This window comes from Tamandua tetradactyla, chromosome 13 (genome assembly GCF_023851605.1).
Source record: "Tamandua tetradactyla isolate mTamTet1 chromosome 13, mTamTet1.pri, whole genome shotgun sequence".
Taxonomy (NCBI): Eukaryota; Metazoa; Chordata; class Mammalia; order Pilosa; family Myrmecophagidae; genus Tamandua; species Tamandua tetradactyla.
Window position 1 is genome coordinate 66142136 of NC_135339.1, and position 20405 is coordinate 66162540.

Below are 20405 nucleotides of genomic sequence, written 5' to 3' on the forward strand. Positions count from 1 at the left end.
GACACCACCTCCCCACCAAGGCATCCCCACGTCCTAACTGCTGGAGCTGCACTGCCCTTGGGAAGTACCTAGGGTTGCTGCACACACGGTGCAGAAATGCACACACCTGCTGCGAACACACACAGAGACACATTCTAATCTACTCTTGCTATTTTGGACCAAACTCATTTCCAAGAAATTCAAGGCCCTCAGACATTCGGTGTCACTGCTCCACCCCGCCCCACCCCAGGTTCTGCTCCGTGCCAGCTCTGCCGTACCTTGGTGTCCTCGGGGGCCAGGGGGGCCTGTGGGAGGGAGGCAGGGAACAGTGAGGCAGGTATCAACCAGGCGTGGTGGTTTCAGGGGGCCCCTGAGTGAAGGGATGGGGCTCTAGTGCTGGAGCTGACACCGAGCTTGGGGCCCCTTGAGCCTGTCCTTCCACCAGGCTAAGATGGGGGTGGAAATTCTCTTGGAGCTTCTGTCCGCCCCGTTCCCCCTGGCACTGGGCGGCTTTCCCCCCTGTCCTCCCCCCATGCTCCAGCTGCTGAGCGCCTAATGAGATACAGAAGGAAGACGAAGAAACACTCCCGTCCACTCAGCCTCATCCAAACTCCCCTGGCCACCGGTGGGGTAAGCAGGGGTTCCCTGAGACACGGCCCTCACCTTGGTCTCCCTTGGGGCCTGGAGGGCCGGGTGGGCCTGGGGGCCCAGAGAAGAAGGTTTCTGTAGAGGAAACAGAGGTTGAGTGAGGACCCAGCTACATTTGTAAGGAGCAGAATTTAGTACAGTGCCTGGTGGGCTGTAGGTGTTCAATAAATACTTGTCAAATGGATGGCTGGGTGGCTAAATGGATGAATTGGTGAATGGTTGAATAGCTGGATGGATGGATGTTCAGATGGTTGGGAGGTTGGATAAAAGAATGAATGAATAAATAAAAAGAGATAGCATTAAATAGATATAGATGGATTAGGTAAGTAGATAGAGAGATAGATAGATAGACAGATAAAGATGGATCATGCATACATGTCCCAACTACTTTATTAGACCTGGGCTCCCTGAGGGAGCCTGTCTCCTCCACCTCCATGGCTTCCCAAGGGCAGCGCTGCCTCCCTCCCGCAGGCCAGGCTACCAGGTCCTTTACTCTCGGCACATGCAGCAGGCCTCCGGGAGTTTGTATAAACCCAGCCGGCGGAAAGGCAGAGCAGGAAGCTTGGTGTGGAGGCTGGAAGACCACAAGCCTCTGGCCTCCACACACCCCAGGGCCAGGGCTGAGGCGGACAGCAGATATGGTTCAACTCCACAACTTTACCTGAGCTGCTCAGTAAAGATCCAGGTGGGCCTGGCGGGCCTGGCAAACCTTCTCCTAATCAAGAGAAAACCCAAGACTTATTAGGGCTAAGGAGAAGTGGCAGGGAAGCTCTTCCCCAAAAACTGACCCAAAAGGCTCTGGGTGCCATTGCTGCCCACCTCCCACCTTCCACCAAGGAACTCGGCTCTCACCCGCTGGGCCTCGGGGTCCTGGAGGGCCTGGAATGGAGGGTCCTGTAGAAGGGAAGGAAAAGGAGGCAACTCAGAGAGCTGGAGCCTGCCCCTGAGAGTAGGATCTTGGCTTCCTCACAAAGCACCTTGAGTTCCCTGTCCCTCAAAGACTCCTCACCTTCCAAAGACCCCTGAGACACTCACCTGGTGGCCCACGTGGCCCAGGTGGGCCTGGAGGGCCTCGTAAATCAAGACCTTCTGTAGCGAGAAGAAAAGAGAAATGAGAGAAAGCCATTGCAAGGCTGTTGTAAGCCATGCTCCTTCCCCCAGCAGCCCCTGCTGTGTCCACTCCCCAGCCCCCAGGCTCCAAGTCCCTGGCCTAGGATGCTCCAGGAGCCCCTTCATCAGGGGTGCCCCCGGCTCCAAGACAGGTGGGGCTACACACAAACTCTCCGGGTATACGGAGCCATAGTAGGAACTCGGGCTTCAGGGTCAGAGAGCCTGAGTTCAAGTCCCAACTCCACCACTAGTTGGTGGCTTTGGGCAATTCCTCAACTTCTCGTCTCAGCTTCTACTTCCTCTGTAATCTGGAGGCAATAAGATCTACATTCTTGGGGGGACGGGTGTTGACGGATGTAGCAAGTCGGTAGCACGGTGTCTACCCCGCAGTGCATGTCCGTGGTGACTGGCTGTTGTTACCACTGTCAGCTCTCCAAGTGTCCAGGTGTCCAGGTGGGAGGCCCAGAAGCGCCTCTGCCTGGGCTTTTTAAATGACTTTGTGTAGAGGACTGCCAGGCTGGGCGGGGCCGAGAGCCCAAGGACCCTTCTTGTTCTCTTTGAGAGGAGGAAGCAGTGCTTACTCCATCTGGTTCATTGCAGAGGCAACCCCCCCCCCCCCCACGCCCAGCCCCACTCCTGGCCCAGTCCTCCTGGAACCCCGAGGAGGCCTCTCTGACAGCCCAGCGTGTCACTCACCCTCCCTCACTGGACAAAACCCCTGCTGTTCCCTCTAGGATTTCATCGCATCTCAGAGGAGCTGGTCATCCTCAGGCCAGGGGCCCTCACAGATGACTCATTGATGCAGCTGCCGCAGGGGCCCCCCCCAAGCACACCACTGTCTCTGTCCCCCCCCCCCCCCAGTGCCCCCCCCCACCCCGGAGACCCTGGTGGCACTCACGGGTGGAGAGGATCTCGGAGATGGAGCTGCTGCTGCCCATGAATGACTCGCCAGCAAGTCCTCGCTCCCCTCGCGGGCCTGTGGGGAGGACAGCCAGGGTGGGCACTGCCCGTTGCACTCCATCTTTGCTTTCCCTTGGGAGTGGCCCAGGGATAGGTTGGGACCAGGTGGCAGGGGCGGGCCTCCCTGTCTGTAGCCCAAACACCCCCAGGGGTGACCAGACCAGCTTTTCCTAAACCCAACTGTGTTTGGGCATTTGGATAAGTCACCGGGCAGAAGCATGAGTATCTGGGGTTCATCACAAGAGCCCTGACGCCTGTGAACATAACTGTGTTGGACCCCGGCCAGGATGCCCCAAACCTCAACCTCCCATCGGGGCTTTAGCTGAAAGAGGTTTCTCTGTGGGTCCCTAGCTCCTCAGAAGCCTGGCTGGGGGTGAGAGCAGGTGTCTCCCTTGGCAGCCAAGGTCTTGCAAGATGTTGGGCAATGAGCCCTGTCACCCTTCTCCTCCCTTCCCCAAACCCACATCTCCTTTCCTTTATAGAGCAGGGCCCCAGGCCCCTCGGGAAGATGAGCCCACGGGGCCAGTGTTTCCAGGCCGTGACATACCTTGCTGCCCGGGGAGACCAGCTGGGCCGGCAGGGCCTGGAGATGGGGTTAGGAAGAAAAGGCAAAATAATATCTCTAGAGTCTACAGTTCTAGAAAGACCTGCAGACAGGGCAGGCACCTGGGTAAACGTGCAACTTCCTCATGAGCCGTGAAACAGTGGCCCACAGAGGTCAGCTTGGCTGGCTCATTTGAGACTGACAAGCATTTTGAGGCCAGTCCCGCAGTCCTCCCTGGTGAGACCGCCCCTGACAGAACAGGAGGCAGGACTGTCCCTGCCGACACTGCCCTTTGGTGGTTGGGGACCCCCAAGCTTCCCCAGCATCTGCCTTCTCACTAGCGCTTACCAGGAGGGAAGGCTGGTGCATAGGTGCATTGACTGGTTGTGTTGTCATATATTTTATTTTTAGAAAGAAAATGTTTAAATAAAAGATAGATACAACAAAATAACAGGCATTTTGAAAAAAAACTTATTCCTCATAATCCTTCAACTTGTAAGCATTTTGTTTCATTTCCTTCCAGCATTGGCTTTTCTTTTATATAAATTTATCTTGTAAAAATGTAGTTGTAATCTCAGAACAAATCCTGCTCTTTCAAATAATGCTATTACCTCCTAATAACTTTCTTCAAAAGTCTTCATATTTTCTTAACCATCCCATTTTTGTGGGACGATTTTGGAATATTTTCTTTAAATAGACTCAGCGTTTTTGTTGTCCTTAATGCATATTATCAAACTGTTTTTTAGGAGGAGACAAGGAGCTCGAGGGCTCTGTATTTCAACTGGTTCCAGCACAGACTCTGCAGGCAAAATGGCCTGGGTCAAATACTGGCTTTGCTGTTTACCAACCAGGTGACCTTAAGCCTTATCTGCTCAAGCCTCAGTTTCCCCCTCTGTAAAGGTGGAGAGCAGCACAGACCTCTAGGGACGGCTGGGAGGGGATGGACTGGCCAGTGCTTGGATAGGTAAATTGTCATTGAAGGGTAACTATGTCACTGGTCCAAGAAAGCCAGAGAGTTTGTCTTCCTCAGCCCCTCCTCACTCTCTTTGTGAGGTTCCTGCCCTGGGTTTCAGAGGTTGAGCAAACACTCCCAGAGTTTTTGCAGACAAGGGCTGCTGTGATGTGGGGCAAACCCAGGAAACTTGGACTGACCTGGGACTCCTGGTGGTCCTGGAGGTCCCATGGCTCCAGGAGGTCCTGGGGGTCCTGGGACAGTGACAGTCGATGACCCCTCTGCAAAGAGAAGGTGCATGGAGGGCTGAGCCACCCTCTTGCCGTCGGTGGCTGGCTCTCCCTTCTTCTCATCAGTCCGGTGGTCAGAGAAAATGAGCTTCCCTGCCCCCGGTACAGCAGGCCTGAAAAGCTGGCCACCAAAGCATGCCCGAAGCACTGTGCTTACAGACCGGAACTTCAGAGGCAGGACAGGGGCCCAAAACACAAGAGAGAGAGAAAGGCGAAGGAGCGCCCTCCTGGGCCCACCTACCTGAAGTCACAATCCTGCCCGGACTGCCTGGTTCACCTGGCAGGGAAGGAAAAGGAGGAGAGCTGTAGTTCTGAGGACCCATTAGCGGCTCCATAAATCATTTTCAAGGCTTCTGATTGCATTTGAGACTTACTTCTGGGCCTCTAACCTTCAGGTTAAACACATTTTAATGAACTGAAGGGGGCTTGCAGGGTGCATTAAGCACCAATCTATCAGCAGGAGGCCCTGGAGGCTAGAGCATCCATCTTCTTGACCTGCATTAGCTTCAGGGAGAAGCTGGACTGCAGGGAAGGACAGATCTGAGAATGTCGGAGAGTTTGCCTCTCTCCCATCAAGGTGGGGAAAAACTGGCGTAGGTGTCACTCACACCCACAGACCCCATCATTCCCCCCAGCAGGCTACCAGGCTTCCTATTGGGAATCGTCTCGGGAGGGTCAAAGGACAGAGGTGGTGAGCCCACGAGATCCCAGTGGGTTCTCTGGGTGGTGCAGAATTGAAAAGTGTTCTGTGGTTGGTAAGTTTGGGAAATCCTGAGTTTAATTCTGCCTTGTGTCTCAAAATGTTGAAAATGCAAATGTGCATGGGAGGTGTCAAAAAGAGATTTCAGATTCCCAAGTTCCCAGACTTATCAACCACTGGATGCCTTTTCATTGAGTCATCTCTCAAGAACAGAAATCCATGGACTTAGGGAAACCAAAAGTGGAGTAGAGGACAGAAAAGCCCTCAAACTGGAGTTCTTTAGGGGCCTCTCTCCTCATTTCTCAATGTCTGTGAGCAATTTAGTCAACCACACAATGAAAGGATGATCTTGATTTCCCCTTTAGAGGGAGTTCAGGGATGACCTCTGCTCACTCTCCTCTAGCTGAGGGCCAAGGCCACGAGAGGAGAAAGTCCTTGAGTTTGTTTTGCTGGGACACAAGGCAGCGTTAGGTTAAATGTCCCTTCTAGTGATTTCTCAGATACAGTGCGTCTCTTCAACAGTCAGGGCTCAGGATCGAGGGGTCGAAGGGAGGGACAGAGGAGAGAAGGTGTCCCTGAGTGTCGCTCAGCCCTGGACTTGCTCAGGGCTGGGTGTGGTGAAGCCGAAAGGGACACCGGCAGGGGAGCCAAACAGAACAAGGGGTCACTGTGTGGCCAAGTGTCACCACACTGGTGGCTGCCAAACCACCAGTTGGGGGGGGGGCGGAATTACTTCCCCTTTTAGTATTTGTGCTTTTGCCCTCCCAGCATCTTCCACACTCCTCCCTGCTTGTATTAAAGCTGCCTCTCAGCACAGAACTGGGGTACCCAGTCACTGGGGTGCGTGTGACTAAGGTCGAAGGTATTTCCTGCCCCAGGGGAGCACTCCTCTTAGGAGGGGACCAAGCCAGAGCCAGGGTGATAAGTCATTTTAGAGGGAGACGTGATGAAAGGCTTTGGGGAAGGGAGCCCCTCTTCCAGGGGCTGGAGACAGCCAGGCTTAACGCAGCTCTGTTCTGTGGGGTGGTGGGTGAGGGGCAAAGCAGGCTGCAGGAGTCAAGGCTTCATCACTCTGAACAAATCCCTGGGCTCCCCAACCCCTCGGCCTTTCATGCGAGCCACTAGATGCCACTGTTGATCAGGGCTCTGCCCTGAGAGGTACTTCCTGGTGCCCCACCCCCACCCCCACCCCCACCCCCACCCCCCAGCAATGGTGAGCAGAAGGAAAGGATATCGAATTCGGAAAATTACTTACCTTTAGGCCCTGGTCGGCCGGGGGTGCCTGGATGTCCTGGAGTGATTAAAACAAGTACGTCAGGGTGATTCCCGCCCAGCACTCCAGCTGCGCCCGCCGGCAGCAACGAGCGCTGCTCACTCAGCACAGCTGCCGCCCTGACTGAAACCCTGACAGCCTCCCAGGCTCTGCCTTCTGCTTTAGCCCAGACGGGCCCTCTGGGGAGCCTCCCTTCTCCTTGTCTGGGAAATGGGGCCACAACTGGGCATGAGGAAGGCAGAGGCCCACAGGCTCAGCGGTGGGCAGATGCTCGTCCCTCTGTGCAATGAGTCACCTGGAGTCTGCAAAGCTGCCACCATCCCCACCTCTCCCCCAAGGGGCAGAGCTGGGCTTCCTGCATCTGCAGTGGCCCTCTCCTTGCCTCTAGCTACTCTAGTGCAAGCTTCGAGCCAGGTGGGGCCTATAGGATTCGCCACACTCTTCACCAAAGAGCATCTGCAGGATGTCACTGTGCGTCCTTCTTGATTTTATTTAAAAATCTTTGCCTTATTTCCTCAGGACGTGGGGCTGGGTGTGATAAATGGGTGCACACTGGTCCAGTTATCCAACAACCTTTAACATTGAGACTGTCCCAGAGAAACGGGGCCCTTCTAAACAAGTGGGCATCCCCTTGTCACCACGCCCAGGGGGATGTGGGCCCCGGGGCTAGCGGAGCGCCTGGCCTGCACCTTGCAGGGTTCCTGCATCAGCAGGGAACAGGGACCGGGCAGCAGAACCACTGGATGACCCAACCTCATCTCCACCAGAATGCCTTTCTAGGTTTGTCTGCACATATTTTTTCTTCCTAAGATGCTTCTCAAGACTTACAGTCAAGGGCCCTGAACCCATGCTGTAGGTGTAGAGGGCAAAGGGGAAACTCTAAGGTGACTGGAGGAAAAATATCGGCTGAAGCTGCCTTCTGGGAGAGGGGCAGGCTTGGTAGGGGGTGTTTGGAGGTGGGAGTGATCCAGGAACTCACCCTGAGGTCCTTGGGGTCCTGTAAGACCTGCAGAAAATAAAACAAATGAGCGATGAGTTGAGAGATTGGAGACGTCCTTAAGGAGCCACAGCATCAATAGCCACAGCAGGTGGCCACACAGAATGGAGGGCACTGGTGGGGGCCAGAGGACAATCCACATCAGAGTGGCCAGACTCCAGCGTGTCCCTGTGCTGGGTGAAGAGCAATTCTCTGGGCTTGGCGGCAAAGGGACCTACCACTCTACCAGACGACGGTCTTACCTATCTGTGGTCACAGATCCTTTTGGAATCTTGGGAGAGCCACCCACCCATAGACCCTAACGCTGGACCCGGTTTCCTCCCATCTATGCATCAGCCATAGGAGTCCAAGGCTCTCCCTGCTCCCCAGAGCTGCCCTGATTAACTTCGCCTGGCCCTCATGGCTTTCTGGGCTTGTCTGATTTGTTCCTCCTGCAACCCTGAGAACCTTGCTCTTGTTTTGTCTTTAGTGGAGAATCCACCAATGGCTCCTCTCCTGGGACTGGTGGGTATTGGGTCCAGATATAGGCCATTGAGAGGTAGACAGAGGAGAAGGATGCTAAGGAGCAAGACGTTGAAGTCTGCAATTTTTAAGAGAGTTCTTGCTCCTTTCTAGAACTTTTGCTTTCAACTGTTAATCTTTCCCTTCGAATTGCCAGGTCTGGTGACTCAAAGGTGCCAGGGCCCCAGTCACACACAGCATGAGACTAATGCCCAGCCCTTGATCATGGTAGTTCTCTGCTGAGCTGCTGGAGGAAAGCTGGATGAGGCATGTGCTAGTGTCTGCACACACAGGTGTACACACACACAATCACACACATACACATGAGCACAAGCACACACAAACTCAAGTACACATACTACCAAAGGTTGTGGCTCCCTCTTTCTGCTCTTTTACCTGGCTTTCCTGGGTCTCCAGAAGGTCCTGGTGAGCCCCGGATTCCAGGCATCCCTGTAAGACCTTGTTCACCTAGAGAGAGCATGACCAACATGGAAATAATTCCTTTTAGGAAAGCTGAACTGGCCAACAAAATGTGAGCTGATGATTTTGGGGGGCTTTACTGACTTGCTGGCAGGTGGAAAGGAGAAGGGAGAGAACAAGTTTCCATCTGATGGATGCCTCTCTGGCACTGTAATTAAGGGGGCTGGGAACTGTACCCTGGGACCTGGGTAGGACATGGAGTGACAGGCAGGGGAGGCGGTGAGAGTGAGGCGAGCAGGGTCAGTGACCAACCTCTTGGGCCTTGTTGTCCATCGGGGCCAGCAGGACCTGGTAAGGCAGAACCAAAGCCCATTACCCCAGGAGCAGTTTCAGCCACTCTCTGCATCTACTGCCCAACTGCTTCAGAGCAAGCTGTCTCCCAGGCAGGAGCCCATGGTGGCCTTGCCTGAAGACACTGATCATGGAAGAAGCCCTGCCTTCCTTACATCTTTTGATACAACTTCCTCCCTGCCTCTTCTCCTAAACTAGTAATTGACTACTTTCTGGTGAAAATTGTTCGATGACCACCCCTGCCCCCCACCCCTTGCATCTCTAGTGCCTATAGCGGGGCTCAGCACACACCAGAGGCTCAATAAATGTTTGTGGACTATAACCGAATGCCAGAGAATGCCCACAACCCTCTACCTGGCAGCATTCATGGCCCTCCAAGCTCTTGTTTCCACCGTCCCAGGAATTTTCCTAAGCTTTTGCCAAAGTGCTGCCCTTCTGTCACCTTGTCCTACATTTTCCCCAACTCTTTGTCTTTTCTTCATCCTGCCTGTGGGACCAGTCCGGAGGTGTCAGGGCTATGCCTGGATTAGTGGGGGTCCCAGAGCACCTCAGTACTTCTCTGACCTCCCAGGGGACCAGAGAGCTTAGAAGCAGGAACAGGTGGATGTCTTAAGCTCTGCCAAGCCCTCCCCTAAGCAGTGAGAAATCAACAGAGGCGTTTGCACCTCTTGTGGGGAGCCCCGACCCCGGAAAGGGCTTGGAAGCTGAGCCTCTTGCAGGGGGTGGGCAGGACAGAGAACAGGACAGAAAACAGGACAGAGAACAGGAGAGGCAACTGTGAGAAGAAGCATCTGAACGCTCCTGCACCATGTTGACGACTTGGGTGGGGCAGACCCACTGCCCTCACTTTTCAGGATACTCACCCATTGCTCCTTTAGCCCCGGGCTCACCCACAGCACCAGGTAAGCCTCTCGAGCCCGGCTCGCCTGTAAAGGAAAACGATTAATTGGTCAGAGGCTTTCCAGCTGTGAGTGCTTGACAAGGGTAAACGTCTCCACCCACACCCCCAAGCCTGCCAGCGCCCCCAGCAGAGGAGGTTGGGGAGCCCATCAGAGGCAGGGGAATCAGCTTTGGCTTTGATTCTGTGGTCAGAGCATCTGGCTGTCCCAGGGGAAGCAAGCATGGCCTGGCCCCAGAGCTACGCCTGACTTGAAGGGGCGTGTTTGAGTCTTATTTCCTTGGAAAGAGAAAGATACCCCTAGCATCCAAAGTATGAGTACTATTGATTTCCTTTCATATCAGGCAAGTTGGCAGGGGGTATGTGGCTGAGAGGGTACAAGTGGTGCCACTTTCTGCCGTGGTGGGAAGAGCTTAATTTTACCACTTAGATTTTCCATAAGAATCAGGGACAATCATAAACTTCCAAACATTTGCTGTCTGGGCTATACGTTTTGATGCTTGCTGATACTTGTTTAGTGCTTTATTTTATCCTGTCTCATGTTTTTTTCTATACTGCAAATTCTCGGAAGGTTTTTAAACAGAAACTCTGTCTCAGATGCTCATAGGATTTATCAGAAGTTATCAATTGAATTGAAGTAGATTTCTGCATAGCACTAACCTGTGAGGCCCCGGGGTCCTTTCTCACCCTGGTCACCTAAAACACACAGAAGGAGCAGGGAGGAAGCATCAGTGGGGAGCAAGGAAACCATCTCACCCCCCAGTGATAGGGATCCTTGGACCAGGGAGTTAAGTCTTGTATTATCAACATCGGCAGGATGTTGGTCAGAAGAAAGCAAAGGAACATGTGTGATCTCCCCAGGGTCAGACTCCACCTCAGACGGATCCCTTCCCCACTGCTTTTGCATAAATGGGTGCTGTGGCACCAGGAGGACAAGACTGAGGGCTGACACCTCCACCTCTGCACCCTCACCACCCTGAGGGCCATTCAACCATAGCTATGTGATGCAGGGCACGTTGCTTCCCTTCTCTGTGCCTTGGTTTCTCCATCTGCAAGGTTGGACTAAAATAAGCTCTGGAGTCCCTCTCAGCATCAGGGACCAAGGTCCAGAATCATTTGCATTCTTGGACCCTGGGGCAGGAGTCATGTCTGGGCTCCCATGGGTCAGACAGATAATAGTGATGACGTAGTAACTGCAAGAACAACACACCTTTGGGTCCTGGTGGTCCCATGGGCCCTTTGTCACCTGAAATGGAAATGGACACCTTGGTGAAAAAGCCCTGGAGGGGATGACCAAGAAGGGGCAGTGTCTGTCCCTGAAGACAGGCTCCCCTCCATCCTACCTCTCCTTCCCGTCACTCACCTGGGGGCCTGCGCAGGCTGCTGGCAGTGTCCATTAGACCCTCTCCGTTCCCCCAGACCCCTACCCTTGAGTGAGAGGTATCTGCAGGGTGGCATCCCCTTCCTTCCAATCCCTTCCCCCAGCTTACCTCTGACACCAGGGAGTCCCACTTCACCTCGGAGCCCTTGGAGACCTGCAGAACCTGCCAAGCAGATAAAACCATGCAGTGGATGAGGCCACCCAACTTTGGTAGGAATGGACACAGGCGCACATACACACACTCACACATGCTCACATGCACTCGAACACACTCACACATGCACCCTGGATTAAAGTCAAAAGGCTGCTTTCTGCAAACTCCCCCTCCCCACATCCCTTCATCATCTTGGTCCAGGTTCCTTGCATCTGCCCATCACCAGGCCTTGGGTGTAAGAGCACCTCGGAGGAACCTGGCAGAGATGCTGGTTTGTGGGCTACGGCTTGAAATTCCCAAGACAGCAGGATGAGCTCTTGTGCCCATAGGGAATGAGGTACAGACAAGCGCTTTGCTCAGATGAAGGCAGGATGGGGTTCCTGCTGCTGATGATGTTGGAGGGTCTCATGCCCTGAAGCCAGGATCAAGACACCCAAGCTCAGCCACAGGGGATACGTATGTGTGGACTTGGGTTTTGCGTCTCCAGGAAGTCCTATCTATAATTGCTTCCTTTGCTTTCAAAGTGTTTGCTATTCTTTCAATACCCCTTTCTTTGGCCCAGAAATAGCATATATTTACAAGCAGAAGCGCACACACCTGCTGGACCCTGAGGGCCAGGAGAACCGTTGGAGCCTGAGAAGGAGGATGAGACAAGAATTAGCTGAGGGGTCAGGCACAGGCCAAGGAGCCCATAAACTCCCAAGGTGAACTCCCAAGGGCCAGTGAGGGTGGCGTGGGGTGCCCCTTGTCCTCACAGTGTTGGGTTCTCAGCAGGACCCCAGAAGTCAGCAGGTCTGGGAGTTACCCAGTGCAAAGCCCTCCTTGGGGAGGAAGCTGCAGCTGGGTTGGATGGCGAACCCCTTGCTCCTTCTCCTTGAGAGGGAGATGTTTGGGCTGGGAGGAGAGGTGGCCAGAAAGCCATCACACTGTGAGAAAGTCCCTTCTCCCTGGACTGTGCACACTCATTGTTTTTGAATGTGTTTGTCTGGGCCCTGGTCAGCTGAGGAAACAATCTGACTTCTGATTTCCTGAATGATCCATTCACCCACTTAGGGACCACAAAACAGCCTCTGGGCAGGGAATTGTGATCTCAACCCCACTGCTGGGCCAGAAATACAGCCCCCGTTCTGCCCTCCCCGGGCTCCTCTGGTGGGGCGCTCCCTGGACCCACTGCCCATGCACAGGCCTGGACCAGGGGCTAGGGGGCCCTGGACTGGGAAAATGTACATGTTGCCCTGGGCATGTGACTCACCTTTGGGACCCACGGAACCTGGGACACCAGGTGGGCCCTGGGGACCCGGCTCACCAGCATCCCCTGAGAAGAAATGGAGGAATGAGCATTTTGGGGGAGTCCCCGGCTCGGTCGCCTTCCCAGACTGGCCGCGTCACTTGGAAGTGACATTTCCCAGGCTGCCCGTGCCTCTGTGAGGTCAGTAAGTCCCCAGTCGCTGCTGTTGCCCAACTGCCCAGCCTGTAGTAGGTGCTCAGTAAATACTTCATGATTGGTTGGATGGTATTTTTTAGAGAAAATGAAGGTGAAATCAGGCTGCCAGCTGCCAGTCTTTCAGCATTGAGAGAATTTCTGGGTCTGTTTGGTTTCCTCTGATCAGCACAGTCTTATATTTAGGAATCTAATTTCAGAAAGCTCACAGCACCCCCAGGGCTGGGGCTGGGCCTTTGGGTTTTCTCTGCCCCCTCCCTGCCCAGTTCAGGCCCTGAGAGGCTCTAAGGCCGACACAGCCCACTGGGCCCTCTGCGCTCAGCTTGGCCCTGACTCCCCACCCTCCTCACCACCCGCTCTGGGCACACTGCTGCTCCCTGAGGCCACCCTGTGGACTCAGAGTCCCCAGCAGCCAGAATCTCACCCGGTGGTTAGACCACCATCTGCTCAGGCCCAGCCTGGACCGGCACTAAGGCAGGTGCTAACAAAGGTCACCAAAGGAAGGAGGGACGGAGAAAGATGGAAAGAAGGACGGAGCTGGTGACAGCCTCTTACCTCTGTCTCCTTTCTCTCCAAAGCCAGGAGGGCCTGGCTCCCCACGAGGCCCTGTGGGACCTTCTCTCCCTCTCTGGCCCATGGGGCCCTCCATGCCAGGCTCTCCTAAAGACAGGAAGGGCCGCGCAGGGTTACATCCCGTGCCCCCCCACGGCCTCCAGAGGCAGCGTCCCCCAGGCTGGAGGCTGGCCTGGGGCCTCTTCTCTGCTCTCCCTGCATCTACCAGGCCCTGCAAAGCCAGAGCGACCCTTTTAAAATGCAAGTCGATTGTGCCGCACCTCTGCTCCAACGCAGCTATTGGCTTCTCAGCATCCTCAGAGAGAAGCCAGTGTCCTTACGCTGGGCCCCACGGCATCTGCCTCCCCACGGCATCTGCCTCCCCACGGCATCTGCCTCCCCACTGCCGTCCTCTGGACTCCCGCCTCCCCCCTGCCCAGGCCACGGAGGCCTCCTCACTGCCCTTTGCTCAGGCCCAGCACCCCGTGGCCCAGAAACGTCGCCTTGGCTGCTCCCACCGCCTGGAGTGCGTCCCCCAGATTGCCTCAGGCCTTGCTCCCTCACCGCCTTTTCCTCAAAAGGCACCACCTAGGTGAAGCCCTCCGCAGCCTCCCTATTAAAGGTAAAGGCCACTCCGCGCTCCTGACTCCCTGCCAGGCTCAATCACCCCTAATTCCTAGGCGTCACTCCCTTTTCCTGTGTACTGTCTTCCCTCCCCACCAAGAGATAAGACCCTGACAGCAGGGGCTCTCCTGCTTTGTTGGTGATGTCCCCAGCACCTAAAATAGAGCCTGGCTCCTAGCAGGCACTTAATAGATGTTTACTGAAGGGAGGAATAAACGGATGGAGGGAGGGAGGGGTGGAAAAGGGGCTCTTACCCACGCTGCCTTTTTGTCCCTTTGGACCTTCTGGACCCGGGTGGCCCAAGAGCCCAGGGACACCTGTGGATGCACAAGAAAGCACCTCAGCCCCCGAGGCCAGCAGTGGGGACTGGGAGGCCCACAACCCCAGCAGCACCATTGCAGGGAGGTCAGCCGAGACTACCTACCCGGAGTCCCAGGTAGCCCTCGGTCTCCTGGGGAAGCAGAAATAAAAGAGATAAGTCAGTCAGGGAACTCAGGCCCAGTTCCCTCAGGCAGCCGCCAGCAGAATTCAGGTAGGGTTGCCAAATTTAGCAAATAAAAATAAGGATGCTCAGTTAAATTTGAATTTCAGATAAGCAGCAGGCACATTTCTAATAAAAGAATGTTCCATGGAAAATTTAGGATACACCTATACTGAAAAGTTATTTGTTGTTGATCTGGGTGCCCTTATTTAACTGAGTGTCCTAAGTCCTGTCTGGCAATCCCAGATTCAGGAGCTCTCAGGAGTTCCAAAGGCACCGGTCCTCCTTCCCTCGTGGTCTGGAAAGGTGGGGCCTTCAAGCTGGGGTGCTGGGCAGGAGCCCAGGTGTGCATGTGAGGTGGGAGGGAGGGGAGGAGTCATGGAGAGAAGTAGGGGACCATTATAGGAACCCCCACTCCTGCCCTGTCCTAGGAAGGGGGATGGAGCCGGGCAGAGGGGGAACCTCTCCATCCAGAGGAGTGGTTCTCAGCACAGACCCGAACCCGGGAGCCTGGGGTGATTAAGAACGCAGACTCCTGGACTGGAGAGTCTGAGAACGGGATCCAGAATCTTCTGGCAATTTCTGTGCACACTCAAGTTTCCAAACCCCACTCAGTGAGATCAAGGAGAGCTGATCTGTGTCCAAATGAGGGCCATTGGGGTTCGAAACCTCCTTCCTCTCCATGTGCCAGTCCCATCCACGGTCAAATCACTGCAGTTTCCTCCAGTCCCTAGGCCTGTGATTGTCCCCTGACTCATACCGTGGGGAGACTTTCCCTGTGACTCAGGCCTCCCTGGCCGTACCACAAGTCCCCTAGAGGCAGGCAACATTGGGCCTCCTGGATTCCTGTGGCCAGTTCCTCATTGCTGGGTGACTCCCGCAGCCTCCCGGCTGAGGCTTTTGAAAGCAGCCTGCTCACCAGGCTCCAACTTGGTTTATCAGAATTAACTGACAAGTCCAAGTCCAGAGAGTCCAATTCAGGTGGTCTGGGACCGAGTCCAGAAACCCATGGATATAGAAAACTTCCCAGGGAGCTGTGGTACAGCAGGGCCTCAGAGTGACCTTTAGAGCTTAGGGAGACAAGACAGAAGCCACCCCAGGCTCCTTGTTTGGGGAGCCCCTGGAGCCCCAAGAAGAGGCCGGGGCCAGGGCTGCCCTAGAGAGGCAGGTTCCTGCAGGGGCAAAGCCCCTCCTCCAGCAAAAGCACAAGGCACTGCGGGCAGCTCTGCCCTCCATGGGTCCTACCGCACAAGGAGACACCAGGAGGAGTGTGAAGCAGGTTTTCCGGCACTTCCTATCTACTGCTTTAAACCACCAACCCTCACTAATATGTAAGGTCAAAGTCTCCACATTATCTTTACCTTTAGTGCCGGGACTTCCCATGTCACCTAAAATCAGAAAACATGAAAACTGTGAGATGAGGTAAGAACCCAAGGGCCTTCTCTCCCTAGCATTTTAAAACCACTAAACAGCCCATAAAGCCACATTCCCAGCGAGGAGATGTGTGGTGTGGCTCTCTCCATTCCTTTCAATATCATTCAGACATGTTGGTGGGCCTCCCTTAGATGAGGTTATAGGTTCCTACTTGTAAGATATTCTGTTAAGCCAATTCCCAACAGATACCCTAAGACCATTCACTTCCTCTTCCTTCAATTTGGAAAAAAAAAAGCATGCTTTCCAATCCACCCAGAAAATCGAGCTCCAATGACAGGAAATGAGATCTGTAAGGGGCCACAAATCCACCACAATACCTTTAGGACCAGGGCTCCCTAGTAGATTTCCTGCAAGAGAAAGCAAGTTGTGAATTAGTGCCATATCGTCTATGTCCCTCACGTGCCCAGGAAGGGGGCCAGCGTCGTATAGCAGAAAGAACCACAGGGAGTGACTAGGAACAGATTCTACACTGTCCTAATTGTGTGATTTGGGACAATTCGCCTCTCCAGGTCTCAGTTTTCCCAACAGGAAAATGGGATCACAATACTAGCCCCACCTGCCTCACAGGGCTGCTGAGAGCCTTAAAGGCAGTGAGAGGGTTACGACCACCCGGAATGGGGCACCACTCCACCGGGATCCCCAGGACCTCGCGATCTGGGGGCGCGCGCTCACCACTTTTTTGTTCCATCATCAGCTTGTTCCTTACGAATATCCAAAGCGCCTCCTGGTTGTGGCCGTCCAGCCCAGCCGTGCCCACACCTGACCCAGCCCCCGGCGCCACTCCTTGCAGAAGGTCCTTGTTGCTCCTCTCCATCTTCTCAAAACTGACCATGTTGACCTTCATTCTCTCCAGTTCGTCCACGCGCGCCTTCAGCTTCCTCACCTCCTCCGCTGGGTAAAAGATAAAAGGACCCGGGTCCAGTACCCTTCAGAACAACTCGTTCTTCATGGGGAGCCTGAATCGGGGTTTGTGGTGGCTTCTTCTTGCCACGAGGACAACCTGGTGTCACAACCAGCAGGATTCATTACTCAAAACCACAACAGAATCTCAAGGGCAGCCTGGCCCTAGGGGAGAAAACCAAACAAGCCTGGACTGGGAGTCAGTTTTCTCATCTTTCCCTGAGACATGGTGTGAGAGCCAACAGAGCAAGAGGTATGGGTGCATTGAAAAGGTTAAAGAAAAAGAGGCTATGAAAAGGCATGATGTTATTTAGGGCAACCAAATGCTTGGAGCATGTTGCTGTGGGGGAGAGAGCATGAGGGGTGAACCAGGAGATGGGTTCGAATCCCGACTCAGCCCCTGTCTGTGACCTTGGCCAGGGATCTCCCAGGGCTTCAGTTTCCTCATCTGCACCAAAAAAGCAGCTGGCACCAATGCTCTCCAGGTCCCGTCACTCCCACACTTTGGATGATCCCTGGACTCCTGCCCTTCTCAGTGGCCGCCTGTCACTCTTGCCACGTACCCAGGGCGATGAGGCCGAAAAGCAGCCCCAGGAGCAGCAGCCAGGTGAGCAGCAGGCCCAGCAGCCACTTCCACCAGCTACAGCAGGAGCCACAGGGCCACCAGGCTGGCCCGGCCCCCCACGCACCGCCGCCGCCGCCACCGCCGCCGCCGCCGCCACCACGGTCGTAGCCATGGATATCTGTGGAAAATAGGGGACGGGTGAGGTGAATCCTGGAGATTTCTGCCCTATTTCCTATCTTTTGGTGACCTCCTGTGGCCCTGAGTGAATGTGAGTTGGGGGCTTTAAAGTGTTTGGGCAACTCCACGAAGGATGGAGCTGATTCCTAGCATGAACCAGGGCCAGGCTGGTTATGAGCAGCAGCAGTCTGACAATTCCAGGCTCGAACTGTGTGATGCTGAGAAGGTCACTTAACCTCTCTGTTTCCTTTTTTACAAAATGGGTTTAAAAAGATTACCTACTTCATAGGTAAGGAATGTAATTAGCAGAGGATGTAGCACATAGCCTATTGATCTGTTACAATCCCCTGCATCCTACTAGCCCAAATCTAGGGTATCCCCATCTCCATGTCTCAGGTCACACAGCTATTTCTTTGTAACCCCCATAGTGTCTGCAATTATACCCAGCACCTAAGCGGTGCTCAACAAAAATTATTTTTTAATGAAAAGGGCATTTAATTCTCTAAGCCTTGACCGACCCCCACCCCAAAGCGGTGGGAGAAGGGTTGGCACTAAGCCTCTGGAAAATATAAAGGGCTAGAGGTGGGCCTGGGCTCAGTGTCATCTTGATACGAGGCCCTGTAAAGACCCAGCAGTTGCCCTGCTGTGTTGTTCCTGCCATGTTGGGAAACCTCAGAGCAGGTAGTGGGTCCCAGCAGGGGTGGCTGGACCTGCGAGGTGCCATCCCCTGAGCCCAGTTCCTTCCACAGCCTGGCTGCAGAAGCTCTTGAGAGGTTCTAGGTGGCTCGTTGGTGCACTGTTTCCAGGCCAGGGAGCTGACATCTGTCCCACTAACCATAACCAGCCCTGTCAGTTCCTGTCCCAGCAGGACCTGCCATTCTCACCCACCTGCGGAGGTGGCCTTGCCCTTGGTGGACACAGTCTTCAGGTCTCCTGAAAGGACAAACACAGAGGACGCAGGCTTTCACCTGGGCTTTTAAACTGCAGGAGGCCCCAAGCCTGCCCTGCATTGGTCTCGGGTAGGATTTTAGGTCAACCTGCCCCCAGGCACCTTGCAGACCGGCCAAGTTCAGGAACGCCCCTTCAGCCCTCCCTAATCTGGTGCTTGCGATAATTATATCAATGAAGACATGTGGGACAAAGGATTAATGGTGGTGAAAAGTAGCGTTTTAACCCTCTTGCGATCTTAAAGCCTCAAAGTCCAAATATTTCTAGAGGTCTATGTTAGGGGGGCATTTGCCTTCAAACGAGAAGCAAGCTTGGAGGAAGTGACGGATTTCCTGGTTAAGGCACTCTGAACACAGATTGGCAACCTGGGACGGAGGGTCCCAAATGGCAAGGATGGCCTTGGAGTGCTGTTTCTGAGTCCCTAACGCTATGTGAAAGTTGTTTGTGGCCATGTGTGGCATTTTCTGGGAACATATTGCATAGCTTTCATCAGATTGTGAAAAAAGGTCTTTTGACTCCACAACTCAAAGGTAAAAAAAAACACTAACTTGGAAGACTTTGTTAGAGCCAGGCTCCAGTCTGCTCCCTGCCAGGATTGTAACTGATTTTATTTGTATTTATTCTTACATGTTCTGCAACTTGACTTTTTCCCTTCTTTAGACCTCCCTATAATTGGTGATTTGGAGAGAATTCACAGAATTCAGAGAATGCAAGAAAAATGCAATTATCTAGGGAAAAAATCCAGATATTTGAGAAGGAAAAAAAAAATAAAACTAACAAGTACTTTTCAAAGCATTTTCTTCTAGTTTTGAAAATTATGGGAGGGTGAGTGAAGTGAGAAACAAAGGCCACTGTAGACTTTAGAAGGGCTAAAGGAAGGCCTTCTTTCTTCAATCATATGCACAGCAATTACCAGGCAGGGAGCAAATGACTGGTCTTCTGGGATGCCTCTCCACCTGGAGAGTAACAGGATCTTCATCAATTGGGCAGAAGTCTCTCTTACCAAGTAGTGGGGACAACCAATTCAATAGGCCAAGCCTTCAGTCTTGGGGTTCGCCCCAGTGAAGCTTATCCCTACAAAGGATAGGCTAAGCCTACTTATAACTATGCATAAGAGTCATCCCCAGAGAACCTCTTTTGTTGCTCAGATGTGGCCTCTCTCTCTAAGCCAGTTCAGCAGGTGAACTCACTGCCCACCTCCCTTTTTTAGTTTATGGTATATTGGAGTGGCTGGAGGGAAGTACCTGAAATGAAATGTGTTCCAGTAGCCTTGATTCTTGAAGAAAGCTGTATAACTATGAAGCTTTTACAATGTAACTGTGTGATTGTGAAAACATTGTATCTGATCTGATGCTCCTTTTATCCAGGGTATGGAACAGATGAGTAAAAAGAAAAAAAAAGGATAAAAAAAAATTATAGTGGGAGATGAAGGGTAAACATTGGGTAGATTGAAATACTGTCGGTTAATGAGAGGGAAGGGTAAGGGGTATGGGATGTGTGAGATCTTTTTATTTCTTTTTATTTCTTTTCTGGGGTGATGCAAATGTTCTGAAAATGATCATGGTGAAGAATGCATGACTATGTGATGATATTGTGAGCCGTTGTTTGTATAATATGGTTGGCCTGTACATATATCTATTTATACATATATTAAAGGTCTCCCTTGCCAGATAGAGTGGAACTGGGGCCCCGCCTGCGAATCTGCATTTCTAACGAGCTCCCAGGCATTGCCCTTGCTGCCAGTGCAGGAACCGCACCTCCAATTGTGAGGCCTCAGAGGACAAAGTCAAGGTGGACAACTATCAGATTCGTTCTTACCGTTAGCTTCAGATTTGTCAGCAGTGTAGGTGTCAGCAGTGTAGGCAGCCTGCTTTTCTTTTTTCAGGGTGTCCTCTGAAAAAGAAGCTGTGCCCCAAATCCATGATAACCTGGTATACTCTCTCCACCTGGCCCCCTGCCTCATCTCCTCTCCTGCTTTGGGAGGTCCTGGTTACCCTGGTAAAAGTAGAGCACAGCTTTCCTGGGACTCACCTCCCGACCTGGGCTTGTGGTTAGGAGACTGACTGTTGTCCACAGGCCCCTCCACAGGAGGTGGCCTCAACTTTCCCAGCTTGTCTGCATTCCA

General features: G+C 53.4%; 1 protein-coding gene across 1 annotated transcript in view; it reads right to left on the reverse strand.

Annotated features, from left to right (window-relative positions):
* The window catches only part of COL17A1 (collagen type XVII alpha 1 chain), a 49368-nt gene that overhangs the window by 7671 nt on the left and 21292 nt on the right, over positions 1-20405 (reverse strand). The window contains exons 15-42 of the mRNA XM_077125933.1: positions 20099-20185; positions 18221-18265; positions 17154-17333; positions 16363-16581; positions 16008-16037; positions 15618-15644; positions 14200-14226; positions 14030-14092; positions 13155-13259; positions 12411-12473; positions 11756-11791; positions 11114-11167; positions 10834-10869; positions 10284-10319; positions 9589-9651; positions 8687-8722; positions 8351-8422; positions 7436-7462; positions 6439-6474; positions 4725-4760; positions 4394-4474; positions 3245-3280; positions 2636-2713; positions 1663-1716; positions 1480-1521; positions 1289-1342; positions 643-702; positions 258-284 (exon numbers count right to left, since the gene is read on the reverse strand). Coding sequence (XP_076982048.1) covers positions 258-284; positions 643-702; positions 1289-1342; positions 1480-1521; positions 1663-1716; positions 2636-2713; positions 3245-3280; positions 4394-4474; positions 4725-4760; positions 6439-6474; positions 7436-7462; positions 8351-8422; positions 8687-8722; positions 9589-9651; positions 10284-10319; positions 10834-10869; positions 11114-11167; positions 11756-11791; positions 12411-12473; positions 13155-13259; positions 14030-14092; positions 14200-14226; positions 15618-15644; positions 16008-16037; positions 16363-16581; positions 17154-17333; positions 18221-18265; positions 20099-20185 — 1710 coding nt within the window. The remainder of the gene's footprint in view (positions 1-257; positions 285-642; positions 703-1288; positions 1343-1479; positions 1522-1662; positions 1717-2635; positions 2714-3244; positions 3281-4393; positions 4475-4724; positions 4761-6438; positions 6475-7435; positions 7463-8350; positions 8423-8686; positions 8723-9588; positions 9652-10283; positions 10320-10833; positions 10870-11113; positions 11168-11755; positions 11792-12410; positions 12474-13154; positions 13260-14029; positions 14093-14199; positions 14227-15617; positions 15645-16007; positions 16038-16362; positions 16582-17153; positions 17334-18220; positions 18266-20098; positions 20186-20405) is intronic.